This window comes from Opisthorchis viverrini (genome assembly GCF_000715545.1).
Source record: "Opisthorchis viverrini unplaced genomic scaffold opera_v5_5, whole genome shotgun sequence".
In the NCBI taxonomy this organism is placed as follows: domain Eukaryota; kingdom Metazoa; phylum Platyhelminthes; class Trematoda; order Opisthorchiida; family Opisthorchiidae; genus Opisthorchis; species Opisthorchis viverrini.
In genome coordinates this window covers 2,539,039-2,562,605 of record NW_008751661.1, presented here as the reverse complement: position 1 = coordinate 2,562,605, position 23,567 = coordinate 2,539,039, and the positions used below count along the sequence as shown (strand labels likewise).

Here is a 23,567-nt window from a genome sequence, read left to right as displayed (position 1 = left end):
TTCAACAGGGCTTGTGCTTCGCTAAGGTCTTCAAAGATGAGGGCGATGTCATCTGCGTACTCCAGATCGACAAGGCTCTCGCCAGCAACAATTTGAACACCGGGGTTTTGAAAACCGTCCAGTGTTCGCCTCATTACTTCATCGATGACGAAGTTGAACGAGAATGGGGAGAATGGATTTACCACCTTACACATAAGGTAAGCAAAAAATTCAACGTGAGATTTATAATGCCTAACACGCCTTGATTTAGCCACACAACACACTGTAGAAAAGAACAGAGATTAGCATACGCACAAGTTGTTCAACGCCACAATCCGCTTAGCCCCAGTTTGGTACTGCTAACAGCAGTCTGCAAGGGCAGATAATATTCGGAAGCTGGAGGGTTTCCGATCACCGATTTCTATGAGGAGTAATAAAGTTCGGTGCTTGAAGAAGTGCTCGGCGAGGAGTTTCGGGGGCGGAATATAGCTCTGTGAATAGAAATTCTGAAGTGGTTTGGGCACCTATTATGCGCAAACGACGCGAGAACCGTTGTCTCAACGCCAAGGCCTCATCAAAGGCAGAGTTGTGGTCTCGAAACACAGTTTACACGGTCCGGCGGCAGCTTGATCTCCACAAGAAGCAGTCATCTGCGCGGATCTGGAAGCCGCTAGTCGCCTGCAATCAGTTACTATTCAAGACCATTCTGAAGAGGCCTCTTCCAGATTCAGGAAATAGACAGTGAAGTAATGATAAGGCATGCCAGGCCATGTGAGTGTGGTCTGGGGAGCTTCGCATACATATAGTAAAGATTATTGGACCAATGGAGACGGAAAATATTGAGCAAAGCCGCTTAGTTGTTTTCATGTAGAAAAAAATCATCCAGCTGTAGCACCCTTCCGGTGCCTAGCTACCATGCCACCAGAAAGAAGCACGAGGGCTGGGCTACTGCTAGGTTATCCAAGCCTAGACAGGCGAAGTCGAGTGGCGGAGGTCGGATTCGAACCACGGACTTTCCGATCAGTAGATTCGCACTCTAACCACTTGGTCCATCTCATGTAGACCTGTGAACGGTATGCCCGAACATGGTTCGGGCGTTCCGTAATGATGCTAGAAGTGACTTTCTGTGAACATCGTTGTGCAGATCATATTGTTTGCCTGGGAGCTACATATACCAAACCGGGTCAGATCGTACGGCCGTGACATTGCAAAGGTAGACGGCTTCACAGTTCATCTTTGCTACACTTGTAACATCCACGTTGGAGAATGTGGTGGTAGGATAAATCCGACATCAAAGCAAACCATTCCTTCAGTCCATTACTTGAAATCTCATCAGCCAGAAGGAGAGATGCCGTAGCATGACGTGGGCGAAGAAGAAACCGGACTATCAACTTGAGGTTCAGAAAATATCCCCTTCAGTCCATTACTTGAAGTCTCATCAGCCAAAAGGAGAGATGACATAGCATGACGTGGGCGAAGAAGCTGGACTATCAACTTGAGGTTCAGAAAATATCGACCGAACAGTTCGTTTAAGGTGAGATTTTTTTAAAAAAAATATGGTGCACAAAGGCCACCTCGTGTTTCGGTTGGAGGTACCGAAGAATTGTCCTCGATACAATACTACTTATAGGGTCGATGAAAACACAAGAGCCTGCAGGTACTAAAAGGCCAAGATGTGGAAAAAACGATGGAGTGCGGTATGACAAGGGAGTATTGCACTATCGAATGACTCAGACAATAATTAAGTAATGTGAGGGGTTAACTTATTCTGCGAACATCCCAAACTCAGCTCAAATGGATCTCTGTGCAACGGACAAAATTATGCACACAAAATAATTTTTCGATTTAGCGAATTTCGGTACTTGAGAGAGAAAGAGCATCGCAACACATACCTGATGGTGTGGCGAAAACCGCCACGGAATTTGGGGAAGGGAACGAGTAAAATGACCTGTAAAGTAAGATAAAATACAGTTCGTTCATATTTTGTGCGTGAGATGGAAGTAAAAATGCAGTGAAGTGCGATCAGATTGAAAACTAAAGGATCATATCCGCGTGGAGCTCTGAAGTTTATGGACATGTCCAGCCATACACTGGCAAACCGAGAGATAAGCATACGGACAGACAGACAGACAGGCAGACAGACAGACACAGATGCAGCGACGAAACTCAACATGCCAAACTGAGCAGCGACGGACTGGACATGCAAAACTACAGGTCCGCGAATCGTGCGCAGATTATCATCATTAGTTTTGGGGTAGTTCGTCGAAAAAGCGTTGAACTTACTTAGGTGGTAATCTGAAAGAAGATTGTGTAAAATGTTTGGTCGGTGGTGAGCAATAAGAGCAGTCGGTATGGCAAAAATTCGGTTGCGATCCTATTACCACTAAAGCAGCAGATAACAGCGAGTTCGTTGTTTCATCTACAAGAAGAGTGCCACTAAAGTGATTCAAGCGGTGGTGAGGAATATGATCAGCCTCATATTCAAAAGGTAATTGCTATCGTTGAAGAGTTTTATGCTCTATTTAGCAAAGCCGTAGTTCCACCACACGACCGTAACTAGTCTGATCGCAATTAAGTCAGTTGACGGGGACACAATCATCTCCGTGCCGCGAAGTTCCAGCATCCAAACGGTGTTAACAAGCCGTATTCTGGGTAGGTGCTAGACGCTATAGACTAGGCGTTATGCTGCCACTGTGAGAAGAATCATCAACTACTGCATGTATCGGAAACCGACCGACCGGAACAGGAACAAGAAGTATTCAGAGAGAAGCTGCTCAACACGCCAATCAAATTCAAAGAATACAGACCACAACGCGGCATGATTCGGGCACCAATGGATGGTATCAGCAAATTTATAGCAAAAACGAATGGTTGCTTAACAGATTCTTCAGTCGTGGAAGACATCCGGTAGGATAGACGGTGGGGGAATGGCCGTGGTCTGTATGGCGAGTCCTAATCTTTCAAGGCATACGCAGTTTTCCACGACACGTTTATAAGAGCGCGAACCGCGAGGCAGGCGACGCTCCATTCAATAGGAATCTATGGAACAGATTGTGGAAATTCCGATGTGGTTCATCCTCCAGGATAGATTTCTTGAGACATTCCCTACGCTCGGATGGCGACACTGCAGGATATCTCGGTGAACCGAAATCACTAGTGTTCGTGTTGTCAGTTGGTGATCGTTCAAAGCCGTCAGAACTCCGAACAATAAGGATGAACTGCGACCTCCTCTGGTGAGTATTTTCTTCCCACCTAGAGGCATCTGAAATAAGCCTTTTGCAGTTGCACGACAGCATCGACACTAGTGTTGCTTTCTAGAGTGACCGGTACGAGTGGGCGGAATGGGCCTTCCCGACAGCCGATATATATGGCACGTGTATCGTCATTTTTTCTGCCATGAGCAGGGTTTACACGACAGCGGTGACTAATGGATCAGAGATGTGAAGCCCCCATTCAGAATATACCTCCAATGATTAAGAAATTGTCCGTGTTTGATGGGAAAAACAGATTGGCATTGCTAATGTGTGCATGAGAGTTTTTACACCGGAAAAAATTCGCGCACAGGAGTCAAATTGGTGGCAACCTGAAAGGAAGAGTGGTTGGGTCAAAGATGGCCGTCAGACTTTCGCCTCAAATGCGCACAAAGCAAATGGTCTAAAGGCAATGGAGTCTAGTACATGACAGCCAGCGTCTGCCTACATAAGAACCCCAAGACAGAATACACCAACGACAAGTCATACTGACAAAGCCAATGACACTATTGTGCCATTAGAGCATAGCACCACAAAGTTCTAGCCCATCAAAAGTTGACAAAACAAACGCCAAAAACGTGTTCAGTTATCGCTTTTAACTATTAAACCACGCTCCAGATATCCCCACGGTTACTGATTGGTGAAATGTAACAGCTAAAAGCAAGCAAACATTATACATGGCTTGCAGATAGGACCTCCCAAAGCATAAAAAAACTCAACCGAGAACAAGGAGACGCCACAGGCACCTACCTGGTAATGCATTCTGAGGTGAAGGGGAGCTGAAATTGAAAGACAGGGATAATAGTGATACACACGGCATTCAAAAAGTGGGGTATTCCGTTAGATATGCATCTCAGATTGAAAACTATACGGGTCATTTTCGCGTGACGGACACCATGCAGGTGTTCATGTATGACGCATCAGCAGACACACACACACAAGCAGACATTCAGGCAATCAGGAAAACACCGTCCCCGATCAGCATACAGCGATTACATGAACAGATGCAGTTCGCTCGCGAATCTTGCGCAGATTTTCATCTTATGAGGGGAAAAATGGGGTTGAGAGATATGTAAGCAAACGTACTTACGTGAATAAAGATCTGATATGAGGGAGAGAGAGAGAAAGCGACTCGCGGTGTAAGCAATATGAAACAGAAGTAAGCCTTGAAGTATATTATGCGTCAAAGTACTAGAAGATTCAGATCAACTGATTTGGAACAGTAAAAACAACGGTGGGAGGTTTATCGGCGCCCGAAACAAGCGAATCCACATACCAGTACATGAAAGAACACGCTCTGGCAAAATTCTGCTAACTGCTGCTAGTAATAACACGGACGCGTTTGACTGAGTCAGCAGATCATTTCACTAGGCTCGTAAAACAACACAGACAGGAATGCAGTGTACTGACAGAACATATGCTCTTGCACGTGTGTTGTTCTACTAAGGAAGGAGGCCTCTCCCATGGTCAGGAATATTGATTACTTGACGTAGTTCAGGTAGAACGGTGAATGGAGAGCGTCTCTGCGCAACTGGGGTCGACAGTGGTCTAGTAAACGCGATAACCGCATAAACGAGTGAGAAGGGTGCTTCAAAACGGCCGTGGTTTTCCTGGACCTACACTTTACAGGATGATGAACTCATCGATACAATTTTAGGACATGTGCTCCGGTCAAAACCAGCAAAAAACACCGGGTGTGCCCTAAAAAAATAGAGCCAATCGTTCTGAGATATACATGGAGAGCAACACTCGAGATGGCTCAAGTGGTGAGAGCGCGAATTAACTGGCCAGAGGGTCCATGGTTTGAACCCGACCTCTGCTTCTCGACTTCCCCTGTCTCGGCTTGGGCAACTTGGCAGTATCCCAGCCCTCGTGCTTCCTTCGGGTAGCATGGCAAGCACAAATGGCAGGGCGACCACGGTACGTAAAAGTCACTGAGGTCGAAACAATCAGGACAAATATAATAACAAGTTTCTGACAGCTTTAGTAAAATCCCACAGTTGTCATGAGTACGGTTCGACCACATTTGGCATTTTCATGGAAGATTCTCGTGGCTAACGAAATTCATCGTAAGGTGTATCGTGAAAGAGAGACTGAACGTTCATCCGATGATCCATGCTGGCTTGATAGAACCCCAACAGTACTGATAACGGCGACGGCTGAATCCATCGTTCGCTCCAAACACTCGACGAAAGAATCAGTTTGCACGGCCGCGTGACTATGACCAGCTGACCAATAGGGGGACTTAGAGAACTCACCAGCGAGTCTACATGAGTGACGCAATGGTTATACTCACTGGTCATTGATTCAGTTATAATGTGTAGATTATGGGGCGACCCCATGGCAGTGGGAAGTGAAGGAACGCAGCTGCTTGGTCTGTTTACCATGCACATCAACTACACATGGGTCGGGAGTGCGTGGCTCAAAAACAACTGTACGTGGACTGTTCCAGAATAACCGTATCAAGTTCGACGACTACCGACAAATGATCAGAACTGACAAGCTGCAAAACACTTACACTTATCATTCTGCAGAATTCTAGAGAGAACCAGAAAAATTTGTTCACACGAGATAACTAAACTAGTTGAACAGACAGATTAAAATACAGCCATCGGCTCATAAGAAAAGTGGTAATAATAGTCCAGCTGTAACACCCTTCGGTACGTTCCCAGATTAAATAAATAGTCTTCAGCCGTAGCATCCTTTCGGCGCCTACCCGAAGGAAGCACGAGGACTGAGATACTGCCAGGTTGACCAAGCCTAGAAAAGAATCAGTCTAAGTGCAGAGGTCGGGTCCGAACAGTGAATCTTTCAATCAGTAAGTTGGCTCTTTAATCACTTAGCAATCTCGAGCTCAGGGGAGATTTAAACTTCCACCTGCAACGGTTTGTTGACCTAAGAAGTAAACAAAAGATCACACAACGTTCCTGAGTCCCATCAGTTGCCCGCGTACCATTGTTTTGACCATTCCAAACGCACGACCGCCTGTGTCCACCCGTCACTCAATCTATTTTCCGTTCAATATCAACAAAACGTTAACAAGTACATAACGGTGTCTTTGACATGAGCCGATCTACTAGCTCCATTTGGGCCTTCATGATATTAAGACTACGGGAAAATGATAATGTTTCGATGGAGATTCCATCCTGAAGGTGAGGTCAGTCACAAAGTCATGAATTGCTATGAAGCTGTCCCATTCTTATGGTGAGCACCTATGTGGGGACTCGGAGCCGTGACAGTCCCGTTAGTAGATTATTCAGTTGATAAGCAATTTCAGTTCCAGACGCAAACGGTCAACATACCGTTCAATACTCACCTGATTCGGTCCCGACGTGTCGCAGCGTCCAATAGTTCCGGGTAAGGAAATATTACGTCAAAATTTTGAAATATTAAAACTGCATACAAAGGAAAACGCTAATATCAGTATGTGAGGTGATTGGCTGAGCGGAGGGGGTGACAAACGCCCCTGAATGCTGTGAAGAATTAGAACGAATGTGCTAAAATCGAGTTGAAATGCAAATGGCAGTCAGGTTCAATCAGTAAAACTCCTATATGAAAGACGGAAACGTCAAACAAGACCTGCAAAACCAAAATTGAACAAGGACAGGGCAAAATACGCAAAATCTGAATGTAAAGACAGATCTGAGTAGAGTAATGTTGAAGGTGTGCAGAGACTGATGTCTGTGTGGGAATGCATTTGGGTGACAGTACACCCAAACAAGGCAGCGATAACTGTCAGAACTGATCGGTGAAACTAAAACCGCTCAGATGACTGCAAAGACTCTGTCGGCTTCCATGAAAACTGAAGTGCTCGAAATAAGGTCCGTCGAGAATTTGAGACGAGGATGGCATGGTCACCTGATCTGGAGGTGTTAAAGCTACCGACTCGTTTTGGAACTCTTCTGGGATGTACTTGGTGTCCAGCTCATCGGTCACGTCCGGTTTCCATGGCGGAATGACATCTCTGAAAAACAAAACATAATCGACTGTAAGTCAGACATCGATAGAATACAGGATATGGTATCCCACAAAACCCAGAAACTGCAACAAAAACGTTGCCCAGTGGATTTCAAGCATGTGTCGCGCTATCTGACTAGGAAGTTCTGACTGGCGAGTCAATCGATCGTCACAACCAGGACAGCTACTGGGTCGTCGTCCGACGAATTGGACACACCAAGCACATCGCTCAAGCGTGAACGCATTCGCCTGTTCGGAGGTTGAAATTCAGATGCGTCCAACGTGCGTTGGTGGAGTAGTGGTTACACGCTCGCCCCGCATGTCAGATGTCCGGGGTTCAAACCCCGGCACCGCCATTGGATATGCACTGCTGATGGGCTCTAATAAGAACGAAACTCGAGTCCAGTGTTTCCCTTTGGTGTGGACTCACCGGAACAGGAGGAAGGCCGCTCAAACGATAGTGGTGTGACTATGAATTACTATGCAAATGAGTATAGGGTCGAAGCTTGTTCACACGATGCAATCAACATGCTCTTAGTTAGTTGTTAGTTAGTAGAATGTGCTCGAATCTGCGAATCTGATGGAAACAGTGAGGTCCTCAGGTAGTCCAATTCGCCCGATCATGTACAGAGTTTGCAACCTAGAAGCGAACAAGCAGAGCCATAATCTCAGTATTGCCAATAGTGAGGAATAGGATGTCACCAGGAGACAAGTCAATCGTCAGAGTTACTGACATATACAACCGAAGCGTGCGACTAGGTGCACTGAAACACTCTAGTTGTTGAAGTTATCGAACGCCTACCATTCGTCAGCAAGTTAATGCCCGTAACAACCACCACTACGATAAAATTTCAGCATGAGTAATCATCACCAATGTGCATCTATTCTATTCATAGTCAAACCACTCTCGTTTGAACGGCCGTCCTCCTGTTCTGAGGTAATTAGTCCGGTGAGTCCACACCAAAGTGAAGCACTGGACTCGAGTTTCGCTCTTATTAGAGCTCATCAGCAGTGCATATCCAATGGCGGTGCCGGGGTTTGAACCCCGGACATCTGACATGCGGGGCGAGCGTGTAACCACTACTCCACCAACGCACGTTGGACGCATCTGAATTTCAACCTCCGAACAGGCGAATGTGTTCACGCTTGAGCGATGTGCTTGGTGTGTCCAATTCGTCGGACGACGACCCAGTGATTGACCCGCCAGTCGGGACTTCCTAGTCAGGTAGCGTGACACTCGCTTGAAACTGAGCAACTTCTTGGTTGCAGTTTCTGGGGTCTTGCGGGATAGGTATTTTTGTTCAGTCACACCACTCTCGTTTGAACGATCGTCTTCCTGTTCTGGCGTAATTACTCTAGTTCATCTTCTACATTCATTACCATGTAGCTGAAAAATTCGCCCAATTCACAAACACCGGATAAAAGGAGCAGGGGACTTTCACATTCATGTTAGATTGAAATGAACCGAATTTAAAAATAAGCAAATCTAAGTGTTCTGGCGTAATTACTCTAGTTCATCTTCTACATTCATTACCATGTAGCTGAAAAATTCGCCCAATTCACAAACACCGGATAAAAGGAGCAGGGGACTTTCACATTCATGTTAGATTGAAATGAACCGAATTTAAAAATAAGCAAATCTAAGGAGCGAAATCAAAATGATATTGCATACCGAATGAGCACAACAAACCCAGCAGTTTTGGTTAGCTTGTTCCCACAGGTTTGTTTAGATCACCTAACACAAACTAAATAAAAGCCACACCAACAGAGACACCGATCACAAAATCTGTGGTTCGATTTAACCCCTAGCTTGGGCAAACTTTCAGTAACTCAGGCCTTCTGCGTCCTGTGGATCGCATGGCAGTTACGCACCGAAACAGTATCCACACGGCTAAACGATGTTGTCATGGACTCTAATGCAATAATTAAGTAAACACAGGTTCTACATGAGAGGAATGAACGATCAAGTGCGTCTGGCTCTATTCGGAGTCATATTCTGTTGCTCATTTGTATCTACAGAAAACTGAGTGGTCCGTTTTATGCCATAAAATAACAGTGTTTAGTCCAGCCGCAATGCTGTGTATAAGTTTGGTAACAGTAGTCAGTATATAGATGGCCGGTGACTGCCCAATGCTCTGAATTGGGCTGTAATTCGTCAGCTGAAAAGAGTGCCGAAGTTGATCACCCAAAGTTGACAAATGCAGCTCGTACGTGATTGGTCAAATGAATCACACGGCGAAATCGTTCGGCTGTAGCAACCTTTCGGTGCTTAACCCTAGAAAGAAGCATGAGGGCCGGGATACCGTCATGTTGCCCAAGCATAGACGAGGGAAGTCGAGAGGCAGAGGTCGGGTTCGAACCACAAACTTTTCGGTCAGTAAATTCGCGCTCTAACCACTGAGCCATCTCGTTTGCATTGACATTGGCTGGTGTCAACCAACCAAAGTGCCAGGTAGACATCGGTTGACGATGCATCATGCAGAATTCGTTTGAGTTTGCCTAGGATATTGACGGTGTACAATTTATTTACTACTAGCAGCACTAGTTTTGTGAAGGTGCACCGACTACTGAATTAATTATGACCGTCACTTCAGACGATTTGATTTATTGGTTCTTGTACTGTTTCTAACTGTAAGATCATTGCATAAAAGAATGGGAATAGAAGTTGGTGAAAAAAAAATGGAGAAGCTTACTTTCGAATCAACTTATCCCAGTCCACGGAAAGAAAGAACGGATGGGCCATAACATCGAGTACATCACGTGGTCCACCGCCAAGACGAGAAGACGGGTCTTTGATCAAAAGCTTTGCAAGAATATCTTGTGCAATCAGAGATAAATGAGAAGGGAATACGACCTTTTCCTGGAGACCAGACAAGAAAGGAAAAAAAACGGGGGGGGGGGGGGAAAAAACAGTTCAGTAATGGAACGAGTCTGGGACTGATCTCAGACGACGGAATACGCTACTCAGTAGGTTGCTCATAACCCAAACCAATGGATCTCGAACTGAAAAAAATTTACCCTTCAGAGTTTCGAAAAAAAATATTGCCCAGTTTAGTATACTGCTAGTGCGGTCAAGTCTGAAAAGATTTCACTTCTCTCATATTCAGAAAGATACCGGATTTAGGTACTTGATACACATACGATGTAGAGTATTTACACACTAAAACATTAGAAGTGAATCAAAGATCTGAACCCGCACGATTTGGACACTACGAAACGTGTCCTCCTTTGACTGGAATCCCTTAGTTGCAGGCAGCAGACCCCATTGAACCGGTCACTGGGAGAGCGGTGTCGGTAGCTTGTAATGAAATATTAAGCCATGCCAAATCACGTCGAATGATACTACTGCCACGACAGTCACAACTCTCAACCGTTTTTAGTACTTGTGATCGGAAAACACTCTTCATGCATTGTTTAATCGAATCGCTTCCAATTCAAAGTTTACACTTCCGTCAATCCCGGTCGTACTCAAATCCGGACTACGAGTAGGCTAATACAATCCTTTGATGAAACGAACCAATAATCATGTTATAATGATGTAGACTAATTTGAGAAGAATGAGGAAATACTTGAGTACGGCGATTTCAGATGCAAGTGGAAATGTTTTAGAGATTCATTTCTGATGATTGGTTCCACCTGCCACCGCAATGATCATTGATAAACACCAATATGTATGTCAACCTATTCGTACACCTGTATCGTGATGGATCGTTTTTAAATACCTAACCTAACAGACCAGTCATAAATCACTTCGTTTTACTTGCGGTAGGATTTGAAATTAGGCTGTTGCTGAGCTTCCAACTAATATGAACTGAAAGAGATCAGCCCGACCCTCATGCTCCTAACGGGCGAGATGGGCCAAGTGGTTAGAGCGAGAATTTGCTGACCGGACGGTCCGTGTTTCGAACCCGACCTCTACGTCTCGACTTCCCCTGTCTAGGCTTGGGTAGCCTAGCAGTATTCCAGCCCTCGTGCTTCCTTCTGGTGGCATGGCAGCTAAGCACCGAAAGGGTGCTACAGCTGAACGTCTTTTTTATGTTCCTAACGGTGATAAAGCTTTAGAAGATAACGGTCGCTTGGGGAGAACAATGAGTTTCGAACTGGAACGGAAACCCCCTCCACGAGAACCCAAATTCAAGGGGCCCCACTTTCGGTAATGTTCCGTCTTCGGGGGATTACTGCATAAACAGCTTAATAAGGGATCAGAAAAAACGAAGATTTCCCTAAATGAAGAATGTCTCCAGTCCATGAGGTTTTTACATGTCAGAATTAATAGTAATCGGTTTATTTATCCTGAGTCAACTAACTACGAATGAGCAGAGATAGACAAATAGAGACGTTTGCCTCTTAAATGTCCATCATCTGCGTTATATTCAGGTTATGTCCAATGACAGACCCACGTAAATCAGCGTATTCTCATCACCATCACGTTTTGGAGGCGCCCTTCCCAGAATCTGCCTATCCTTTAACACAATGTTCGTACACAGTCTCGTTCAAAGAATACATTGATTCTATCCACATTTGCTGTAACCAACTGCTCTCCCCACTCCAGTGCCTTAGTATCGGAAGGAGACACCAACAAGGAACGCAACAACTTTATTGCGGAACAAGCAAGTGCAAAAGCTACAAGGTGCCTCGCGGTATTTGAAGCGCACTTTCGACCATGATTGAGGCTGTCCGATCGGTGCTGGGTTAACACCCACTATCCCCTGAACACTCATCACCGTCAGTCTTGGATGAATCGATTGACTGGAAGCTGGATTTTCTGGCCTGGATGCTTCACAGCTTCCCTACTGCGATCCTGATGTGGTTTGACTACATCAGTATGTTTCGGGCATTCTGGGATTATTTTTAGGAATCTGACCCTCTTGACAACATTGTAAAGGTCACTGGTTGAAAGATCCAACGTAACCAACGAGAATCCGAAATAAAAATAAGACTAGCAAATCGTTCAGCTGTAACCCCCCTTCGGTGGGTGGCTGCCATACCACCCGAAGGTTGCACGAGGCCTGGGATACTGCCAGGTTCCCCAAACCTAGACATGGGAAGTCGAGATGCAGAGGTAACGGTGATAAAGCTTTAGAAGATAACGGTCGCTTGGGGAGAACAATGAGTTTCGAACTGGAACGGAAACCCCCTCCACGAGAAACCAAATTCAAGGGGCACCACTTTCGGTAATGTTCCGTCTTCGGGGGATTACTGCATAAACAGCTTAATAAGGGATCAGAAAAAACGAAGATTTCCCTAAATGAAGAATGTCTCCAGTCCATGAGGTTTTTACATGTCAGAATTAATAGTAATCGGTTTATTTATCCTGAGTCAACTAACTACGAATGAGCAGAGATAGACAAATAGAGACGTTTGCCTCTTAAATGTCCATCATCTGCGTTATATTCAGGTTATGTCCAATGACAGACCCACGTAAATCAGCGTATTCTCATCACCATCACGTTTTGGAGGCGCCCTTCCCAGAATCTGCCTATCCTTTAACACAATGTTCGTACACAGTCTCGTTCAAAGAATACATTGATTCTATCCACATTTGCTGTAACCAACTGCTCTCCCCACTCCAGTGCCTTAGTATCGGAAGGAGACACCAACAAGGAACGCAACAACTTTATTGCGGAACAAGCAAGTGCAAAAGCTACAAGGTGCCTCGCGGTATTTGAAGCGCACTTTCGACCATGATTGAGGCTGTCCGATCGGTGCTGGGTTAACACCCACTATCCCCTGAACACTCATCACCGTCAGTCTTGGATGAATCGATTGACTGGAAGCTGGATTTTCTGGCCTGGATGCTTCACAGCTTCCCTACTGCGATCCTGATGTGGTTTGACTACATCAGTATGTTTCGGGCATTCTGGGATTATTTTTAGGAATCTGACCCTCTTGACAACATTGTAAAGGTCACTGGTTGAAAGATCCAACGTAACCAACGAGAATCCGAAATAAAAATAAGACTAGCGAATCGTTCAGCTGTAACACCCCTTCGGTGGGTGGCTGCCATACCACCCGAAGGTTGCACGAGGCCTGGGATACTGCCAGGTTCCCCAAACCTAGACATGGGAAGTCGAGATGCAGAGGTCGGGTTCGAACCACGGACCTTCTGGCCAGTAAATTCGCGCTCTAACCACTTGAGCCATCTTTCCACTAACGTAATATATCGGTGAACACATACGAGCTGAGAGCAGAAGTTCTGACAGGATATGAACTGTACCAACTACTCAGTGATGACTCTGAATCGAATGGTGCCTTCACTCTCTGACTTCTGAAGAAGCACACCAGAAACTGCGGTGTTTCAGGCACATCCATAGCGAAGTCATTGGATGTTACAACCATTCTTGTGTCCTACAAAGCTTCACTCTTCTGAAGGTTCATCAGTTGGTCCTCCCGAGTCCCCACTTTGTGGATTGCAGCTGTCTAACAGTATCTCGTGTTTTCCAAGTTTGAGATTGCGCAATGGTTAAGGCGCGTATTCACTTACCGGAAGGTCCGTGGTTTGAACCCAACCTCTGCATTTTGACTTTTCTGTCTAGGCTTGGACAACCTGGCAGTATCTCAGCCCTCGTGCTTATTTCGGGCGGCAAGACGACAAGGCACCAGCTGGACTGCTGCTCAAATAGCTTCCATTGGAGAAGCTTCCCATACAAAAAATGGGCGCGGTTGCTCGTATTAATCTATTTTTTACTTAAAAAAGAAGTTGTGAACAAGTTGACTTTGTCGTCGAAACCCTGGCAAGTGTGTGGTTCGGACCTCAAGCAGCAAGCATACGTACCGTCGTCTACAAAATAAGTTGAGTCTAACCTATAAGCACGTACCCACGCGCATGCGGATATCGTATTTCGGTTCAGCTGGTGGCCGGCTAAAAGCCTGAGACAAAGTGGATCTGTTTGAACGTGATAACTGTTCACTGGGTACTCTGCCTCTTGTCAAAATACAACGTTGCACCAGCGTACTCACAACGAACCGATTGGCTCACAAAACCACGAGTCAGAATGAACAAAGAGGCGAGCAAAACAGGGCCCACCACTCAGCTATGCAGTGTTTAAGTGGGAAGGATTTTTTGTCTCGCGGACCATATTCGCCGTCCGCTATCTAGATTACCGGGACAATAAGTTCAGCGAAAAGGTCATGGGGAATTAGAGAAGATTGATGAATGCGGGATGTTTATTAATACGTTATTGTACTGACGAAAGCAGCTCAAATAAAAGAAAGTAATCGAGCAGTTAGTTAGGCACAGCTACAAGTTGAGTCGATCAGCTTCTATTATACAAAAGGTGACATCGGTGTAGGTTTAGCAAAACTGGAAAGGAATGGGTTAAAACATACTTGTAGAATCAACTCGAACAAAATCTCATGATCAGTGGAGTAGAACGGGAGTCGCCCACACATCATTTCGTACATTACGACTCCGAGACCCCACCAGTCTACGGCGCGACCGTAGTCGCTCTCTAACAGGACCTCGGGGGCCAGGTATTCCGGAGTACCACAAAACGTTTTGGTCATAGTCCCGTAACTCATCTCTTCTTTGCACAAACCGAAATCAGCAATCTTGATGTGACCGTCCTTATCTAACAGCAGGTTTTCCAGCTTCAAATCCCTAAACAGGTGGGGGGAATACACAAAAACGCCTCAAGGTAATAATAATAATAATAATAATAATAATAAAAGAAACCAAGCTGTAGAGAAGCATTATCTATCCAAAAGCTAGAAAAACCAGCTGGTTACGTCAGTCCAGAAACCAATACTGCCGAACTCTTGTTACCCGTCCTCCAAACTCGCCGACTTCACCTGGAAGACTAGGCAGTCATTGTGAGACACAACTCAGACGATTAAGATTTGTGATCAGCTGTTAATTCGGAGCAGGCAGGCACTGGATACAGTACAAACGAAACTAATTCACAGAACCCAAAAGGAACATGTATCATCGAACCAATATGCTAACTGGGTACGGTATCGTCATGAACAGCTTGACAGCTATACAACCACGGAAAAGGAATGCAACAGCGAACAGAAAGGAGCATGGCTACTAAATCTTCCAGAACCGTTGTGATCGACAAATATGAGCACGTATTGGAGCGGGAGATGGATAGCAGGATTGACCCGAATCCCACATCAAGACCACCTAGTCACTTGCACTCGATTAGCCAGAAGACCTGGTTGCTCGAGCAACAAAGCAAGCTCTAGTTGGCCGAAAATATGTACCCAGCAGCCACTCGTGTTCCAATATCCACTGAAGGCTGGTTGCCAATACCGCGTCCAGAAGGCGTCCGAATTTCCAGACTGCTGTCGTTTTACACACTTTAAATAAGACACACTCATTTCGAGCACTTAATATACTTTGTGTACCCTCGTTAGTTCTTCTGCTGAAAAACCAGCTTGAGAGCATCAGACCGAAAACAGAACTGAGGCATAACCGTTATCTGGTGATCCTTTGGAGAATTCATCTAACACAACACCAGCACGTAAAGAGAGATAATCATTACCCAGGTAGTCTGACTAAAAAGTAACAGTAAGCTTCCCACTGGTGCTGGCTGCGTGCCATATTGTTCTGTACAACCAAGTGGATCCCACAGCGCCAAAACTACCACTTTATGTCAAGCATTTCAGCAAAGTGAACAACGCAGCCACTTTATCAAAATGTGATCAAGCTGTACACAGCTGAAACCAGCCTAGTCTACGTCAACAAAAGTTAGAGTACCTAACCGTTGAGTTGTGCAGACAAACATGGAATGACACTATTGGTGGGAAACTTCTGTCCACCGAGAGACCGCTTGATGGTGTGACACCGAAAGTAGATACGTTAGTACTATTGTGAAACCACGTATTTCTCACCGCTGAAGGGGAACAGAGTGAGAAGACGTAAGAGAAGTTCGGACACCAAAATCGCCACTTCGAGCAACGTAGAACCGTGTAAGGTCTGATTGGCTCACTTAGTGACGTCGATCGCTCGCAAACTGAAATTGCTTATCCTCCAATAAGTGTGTAAGCGGTATTGAGAATCGGATTATGCAAGTCTTCATTCTATCTCGTAAGTAGTGAAGTCAACTTAGATGAGAATAACGAGGAACACAGAATAGCTTCTTTGTCTTTTTATAAGAATTCATGAGAATGGGTTATACTGGTCAAAAAAGTTGGATGGTAACAAAGACATTCAAACCGAGTGACCCTGTAACTAAGCGCAATACGAAAAGGCGAACAAAGAGGGGAGTGTTATTGGGTGACTTTTGCAAACCTATGGTGAAAACCTGTCAGAGGAAAACAGATCAAACCGCCGTATAAAAGTATTTAGTATGGTGAGTAGTGTAGAGCTACCACTGGTTGGTATGGTCGTCGCACAAAAAGGGTTACTCGGTCAGCAAGGTACAGGTTGAGGAGCAGTTTTCGGTAAAGCTCTGCGATAACGTAAGATTATCACGCAAGACAGATCCTAAATACAAGCGCCAGAAACTGGCAGCGCCATTATAACGAGGTTAAGCTGTACCTGTAAACCACATTTTGCGTGTGCAGATAGCCGAGGGCCAAAGTGATCTCTGCCGCGTAGAACCGTGTTCGATCCTCTGAGAAACGTCGCTCAAGGGATAGGTGGTAAAACAGCTCGCCGCCGTTCACATATTCCATCACGAAACAAAGACGATCCGGAGTTGTGAACGAATAGCGCAGCTGAGTCATAAACGGGTGATGACATTGTTGAAGCACCCGGTTTTCGGTCAAGGTGTGAGCGACCTCTTCCTTCTAAAAAAAACGAATAAAAGGGCGATTGGAAGCAAGCGGTGGCAAAAACAGTCAGTATGAATGAGCCAAGTGCTAGGTACTAAAGACGTCTTCACGTGAACTCACAACCGAATGGCATATGGTCATTATGATATAGTAAAAATTGTGATACCATCACTAACTGAGACTTCATTAGCAGATTCTCAAAACAGTGCTCAGTGTATACCATGCGTTGAATAAATAAATAAATCGTTCAGCTGTAACACCCTTCCGGTGCCTAGCTACCATGCCACCCGAAAGAAGCACGAGGACTGGGATACTGTCAGGTTGCCCAAGCCTAGACAGGGAAGTTGAGAGGTAGAGGTCGGGTTCGAACCACAGGCCTTCTGGTCAGTAAATTCGCGCTCGAACCACTTGCCGAGCGTTTGTGCTAACGGTGATCGTTGAGGATAGATTATCCATGAATAAATGCAGAAACTGCAAGAAATTCGGGAGAATGGCTAGAGAAGATGAAAAATAATAAAATGCACGAGCGTGCTGGCGGGGATAATAGAAGATATCGGCATGTTCTCGCTCACACACACATACAACAGGGATGATGTCATATAGGAACTCACCTCTACCAGAACGGACTTCTTCAAAATCTTCATGGCGTAAAAATATCCCGTATCTCGCTCCTGGCAGAGGACTACTTTACCAAACGTCCCTTTTCCCAAAACTCTGACAAGTCTAAAGTCGTTCATTGTGTACCGTTTGACCGGCCTGTCAGAGAAACAAGCAGCCGGTGGCAAAATAGTTAGTCTGATCAGCCAAATAATAGAATAAACGTGGTTGGCATTACCACGGCTAATTCTTCTCGAAGAATGCAAAATAATATGAGTTAATGAACGTGAATAAGTCACAGTGGCTATCCGGAGTACCGAGAAAACGCTTGGTCGATCTATCAAGAACAAGCGATGGAACCTCAACCTTCTCAGGCCTTTTGACGCATAACGCAGTAAAAGCGGATGAACAGTGAACGAGTTGAGTGGATTGGTGTGTATGACCAACAGTGTATGAGGATTGTTTCGATGCTCAAAAGGAACAACATCGAGGTCTGTCGAAGAATCGGTCATGAAAAAAGAATCAGTTCGTTGCTTAAGGTTGCTGGAACGTCCGGGACGTGATATTCAAACGCGTTCATGAACGCGCTAGTCCCACTGTGTTATCTGATGGACAAGAAAGGATCCGGATACATTAGTGGATGCGAGTACTCGGATAAACCAGTATACCTACGCACTGTGGAACTGGGATTCGTGTGAATCCCGTATCGGATTGGGAAGCAAGGTTGGTGAGAATCGTCCATAAGGCCGCTGCCTTCCAGATGAAAGACAATCCACGGTCAAGTACACGCAGACAGTTCTGATTAGCTAATGCTGACATGTGTATTCTTTCAGATAGGAGTATGGTCGCTCGATAGGGCCAGATTGACGAGCCCCTCTATGCCAACGAGCTCAAGTACAGGAGAGTTGAGCTTCTCTGGATCCAACAGATACGTCAGCTACGTCTCCGTGGTGTAAATCAGCACTAGTTTGGATACCACAATGTCCAATAACGTCATACTGCCAAAATATAGGCGATAAAATACCATAAGGCATTAACGAGGAAAGAGATGTTAATTGCTAGGTCTGACACCAAATCCGTTCTCTAGTCCCAACTAACTGACTTCTTATCAAGGTCAGAAACAACCAAACCATCTGTCTCCTCCAGTATGCGATCAGTTGTGCGAAGACTGGAATTGACACTCGAAACGACGGCTAGGCGATGCTGGAACAGTCATTAATGCCATTAATGGCTAAAGGCGTACTGATAGGGGACAGGCGTTGTACAGCAGAGTTGGTTCACTAGCCACACATAAAAAACCGTGACATTCAGCTGAGTGTCAGTGAATCGAGTAGCTAATGTTATTCATGGACAAGAAAAGACAGGCTGAAACAGGGAGTGCGTGCAGTGATGTGAGCTCACAATAGCAAAGACGAATAAAAGTAACGGCTACTCGGACGGGCTCACCGACAACAAGTTTATAACGCTGTTGTTGGTCAAGACATTGTCGATGAACCACATAGCTGTTCGTGATGATAATGATGGCACACAACCACTGATCCATCGTTACGCATCGTTAGGCCCCTGGTAATGCACTGTAATGTCACCTCGATCGGTGATGAAACGGCTCTAATCAAACTGTTCAGCTCAGTGAAAAAACCAACGACAAAACATGATAACTACGGTCTGCAATGGCTCTGGAGCAACGATACGAACCCTAATGTGCTGGAGTTCAAATCAAGAGTAAAGACAGCACTAACTGCAGTAACAAAAGTAGTTAGTACACAAAATCTACGCATACAAACCTCTGTGGAATATCCAAAGCGACATCCTCGTCCAGGCTAACGGAGAGAATCGAAATCGGCTCCTCGGCAGTAGATCGAAGACGATTGGCCACCGTTTGAATAGCACCTAGCCATTCGCTTCGTTCTTGTTCGGTTTCAACGAAAAACAGACGCTCCACAATATTGGTCCATTGTAGACCTCGGATGAGGAAAGTAAATGGCTTCGGTTTGTTGAGGCAGATTATTTGGCAATCCCGGACGGTGAAGTTATTTAGTGGCAATGCCGTATCATCCTAGAGTAGGGCAAAGTGAAGGTGGGCCACATTGCGGTACCAAAAAGGCAGAATGCGAAAATTTTACGGTAGGAGGGAGAGAATCCGAAATCAGGATTATAGCGAGGACGAAGATGTCCAAGATATGGCTAAACAGACTAATGATGACCTTTCCGGGCGTACGGTCAAAACCAGTTTCGATGTGAAAACGAGAATCACCCGATGGTGAGGTCAGAATGCTAGCTTCATTGTTACTCAAGGCGGCTGTTCGCGTTGCTGATAATATTTATAGACGTTTGTCAGGGAAAATGATGCCCGAGGAAATTAAACCGGTTGATCCCACAGACTGGACGTTGAAAGAAATGTAGATCGACACCATAGATGGATAACCCACGAAACCATCATTGTAAGAAAGATTCAAGAGCATACGCGTGATTCAACCATACTGGAGTTGGAAGGATTCAGCACTTACTTTTGGTTGACATTTGTATCCATAAAACGTACCATCTTCACGAAGTTTGAAGAAACGTCGTCTCCAGTTTTTGATATGTTCACCACGTTTCATTAACCACCCCTCCAGAACGACTTTACGTGTGAGGGGAAGACACATTGGACGTCGCTGCAACATGTTCAACAGGTAGGATGATACTTCCTGCTTTAGTCAGATAATGCAAACGTATGGGTTAACGGACCTGAGTCATGGTAGGTAGAGGGGGCGGGACAGCAGAGGGGAGAACACCCCGGTCTTCCACCTCCATCGGATCACAAGACAAAAGTAGAGTGCAAGAACTGGTGACACACGTCCGGGGTCTAGAAAATATTGGAGAAGTTTGAGAAAAAGGTTGTTAGGGGAGGCGTGGAAAATGTATCACCAAAGGCATCGACAAGGTAGCAATATAGATATTCAGATAAATAGGAATGTAGGGTAGAAAAGCCTTTTAACGGTCTCTCTGTAAGTAGTAACATTCGACTGGGTGTAGTCTCCAGATTCATCTCAGCAATTGACGATATACTGACAAGACCGATCGACGATGAGGACCTTATCGACCTCGCACACGTCTCCAACGCTGCTATTATTTCCCAGACAAAACAATAAACGTGTTTACAAATGTTTGCATACGTCATCTTAACATCCGCCATGTACTTAGAGCGCATAGGGCGGAAAGTCAGACTTTCGATGTGTACAGTCTTTAAGCCCACAACTCAGCTCCCAAAGATAGACCGTCATCATCGTCCTTCCGCTACGGAAACCGCATACTTGTTTTGCGGTGGTTAGAGCTGCCACGGTTTCTTTCAGCGATGATGGCCGTTGGATTGTGTGCAGAGAAGAGTAACTCGGACACAGGTACTGAATGAATGATTGTAAAAATTTACTAAGGGGTAATGTTAGGTGTGGTCAGGCTTTTCGGTTTCTCAAAATGTGGGGCCACGTACGCTTCTGGAGCCTGACTGAATCAGAGATGCTGGGGTTATATGTATTTGGAGATGCAGGTGCATCGCCCGGGCACGGAGGTGAGACTGAAGTATGATCGGTATTATCCTCAATAATATTGAGCGGAGGCGCGTACAAGTCGGACAAAGGGGTGTATGAACGCCATTGCCTCCAGTGTATGAGGTACACGTTAACTCGTTGACATGTGTGCGACCACCACAAGGAGCGAGATGGTGGACGAATACAGTGCTTTCTTTTTCTCTGAGAAAACGAAAATGGGCGTAATGTGGATTGCAGTACATAAGTTCGACTCCCTCAACGACTGGTTCATACTTTGAGGCACGGTCAAATCTTTTCAGTAAAACAGGTCCTGTGATAGTCAGCCAAGTTGGTATAGACAAACCACAGGATGACCGACGTTCAAACCAAAACATTCGTTCATATGGAGTGGCAATCGTGGAGACGCAGAGAAGGGAGGGTATCTGATAGAGCCGATTCCCAGTAACAGATTTGAAGGCGTTTCGCCTTGAATCTGAGCTGGATTGTGTTTCAGAGTGTCTCGTTGAGGCGTTTGATTTGCCTGTTCCCCTGGGAATTGTAAGTTGTTCAGCTGGTGCAAACTCCTCTGTCATGTAAGGATGTGGACGGTTTGTCAGATATAAATGAGGAGCCACGATCCGAATGTACGCATGCAGTCACACCAAACAAAGAGAATAATCTACACAGCTATTTAATAACGGTAGATGTACATGCATCCGCGCGAGGAAAGGCAAACAGAAAATGGGAAAACTCGCCAACGATAATAAGGAGGTATTGGTTTCGAGTAACAGAAGGCAGAGGTCTTCTAAAATGATGATAGTTCGTTCGAGTGGTGGAGCCGCTTTGATGAGCGTAGCGGGAGCGGTTTGTGACACAGCGGTTTGATGGCGGCACAAACCGCACTTTTTGAGATAGTCTTTAATTCTTGGAAGGAAAACGGCAAGTTTTTGGAAAGAACGAAGTGACGCGTTTGAGTAATTCCGGGATGACACAAGGAATCATGAATTTCCTTTAATCACTGCCGATCATATTGGCGCATAGGTTACGCGATAAGGTGTCAGCCACCAGATTGCCTTTTCCAGGTCTGTGGCTGATATCGTAGTTAAAAGCGGAGTCCCATTTTCCATTGCTGGATTTTATCGTTTCTTTAACTTACTTTTGTGTGACACACCATACATAAAGGAAACCGACCGCTGGTCAGCGATAAACATTAACTGTTTCCCGAAGGGATGCTTCCATTTAAGGATAGATTAAACGAGAGCGTATGTCCCTTTCTCAATGGTAGAATGATTCTTTTTACTCGGTGTCGGTGTTCTCGAGAAGAAGGTCACCGGTCGGCTGTTCTGAATCAGAGATGCAGAATTGGTTGTCTGAGGCGTTCATCTCGACAACCAAGGGTGCGTTGTAGTCGACTGTCACAACCATGGCGTTCTCTAACACCTTTAAATTTTTGAAGGACTGTTCCACACGCTCCGGTAAGGGGAAAGTCTTATCTCTGACAAGCACACTGACTTTTTCAAAGTATGGTATCTATTGCAAACATACCAACAACTCGTTGTTGGGGTTTAGTGTCATATGGATGAGACGATAGGACTGAGGACTAGGGATGAGGGGAATAGGTCTCATTCGTTCAGGATCTGGTTTGATAATTCCTTCAGGAACTTTATAGCCGAGGCGTATTTGTTTGGCTGCTTTGATGCTTTTCTTGCAGTAAAACGTAATTCCATATTTTTTAAATTACTTCATGGAAATATTTGAGGTTCTGATCATGCTCACTTTGGGTAGTCCCACAAATAGTGACATTGTCGATGTAAGCGTAGGTGCCACTTAGGTTCTTAGACTTGATTATATAGTCAATAGTACGTTGAAAGCATGTTACTCCGTTGGTTACACCAAAAGGAATGCGACGGAACTGAAACAGCTCTCCGCATGCTTCAAAAGCCGTATACGGTTTGTCTTGCTCACTGATTGAAACTTGATGGTAAGCACTCAATAGGTCTAAGGTGCTAAAGACAGCATGACGGGAAATTTCTTCGATCATTTTATCCAGTCGTGGTAACGGATACGCGTCTAGGTATGTGAAGCGATTAATGGTCTGACTGAAGTCCAGTACCATGAGTCTTCTGTGGCTTGAATTTTTCGCGACCAGTACGTGAGCCCTCCAGGGAGAATTCGAAGGTTCAATTATACCTTCATCCAGTAGTTGGTTAACTTAAGAGCGGACGAACTGTTCATCGTCAGGACTAAAACGCCGTGTTTTCGATAGGTTTGCAATCGGTTGAGAGGTTAGAGAAAAGAGGTGATTCCACCGTAGCAGCGGTAGGACCGCAGAGGGTGAATGGACCCAGATTCGCACCGAATGTGATTTGAACCTAGCTATGTAGACCAGGGAAATCGTGGCCTAGCAGCAGGTCAGTATATAGATTGGGTAATAGCTTGATTTTTTGTAAACAGTACCCCTGTAATCGATGGATACGTAGCAGTAGCCGTTGAAAAAGTTAGAAAGGTAGATGCCATGGCAATCACAAAATCGTTAGCATATATCTTCCAGCCATGT

General features: G+C 45.3%; 1 protein-coding gene across 1 annotated transcript in view; it reads right to left on the bottom strand.

Moving 5' to 3' along the window:
- The window catches only part of T265_00529 (hypothetical protein), a gene marked incomplete at both ends in the record, with an annotated part of 43,264 nt that extends 20,138 nt beyond the window's left edge, over positions 1 to 23,126 (bottom strand). The window contains 9 exons of the mRNA XM_009164333.1: positions 7,089 to 7,194; positions 9,881 to 10,047; positions 14,517 to 14,787; positions 16,672 to 16,922; positions 17,519 to 17,630; positions 19,289 to 19,560; positions 20,012 to 20,158; positions 22,556 to 22,714; positions 22,752 to 23,126. Of these exons, the coding sequence (XP_009162597.1) occupies positions 7,089 to 7,194; positions 9,881 to 10,047; positions 14,517 to 14,787; positions 16,672 to 16,922; positions 17,519 to 17,630; positions 19,289 to 19,560; positions 20,012 to 20,158; positions 22,556 to 22,714; positions 22,752 to 23,126 (1,860 nt within the window). The remainder of the gene's footprint in view (positions 1 to 7,088; positions 7,195 to 9,880; positions 10,048 to 14,516; positions 14,788 to 16,671; positions 16,923 to 17,518; positions 17,631 to 19,288; positions 19,561 to 20,011; positions 20,159 to 22,555; positions 22,715 to 22,751) is intronic.
- Between the last annotated feature and the right edge of the window lie 441 nt (positions 23,127 to 23,567).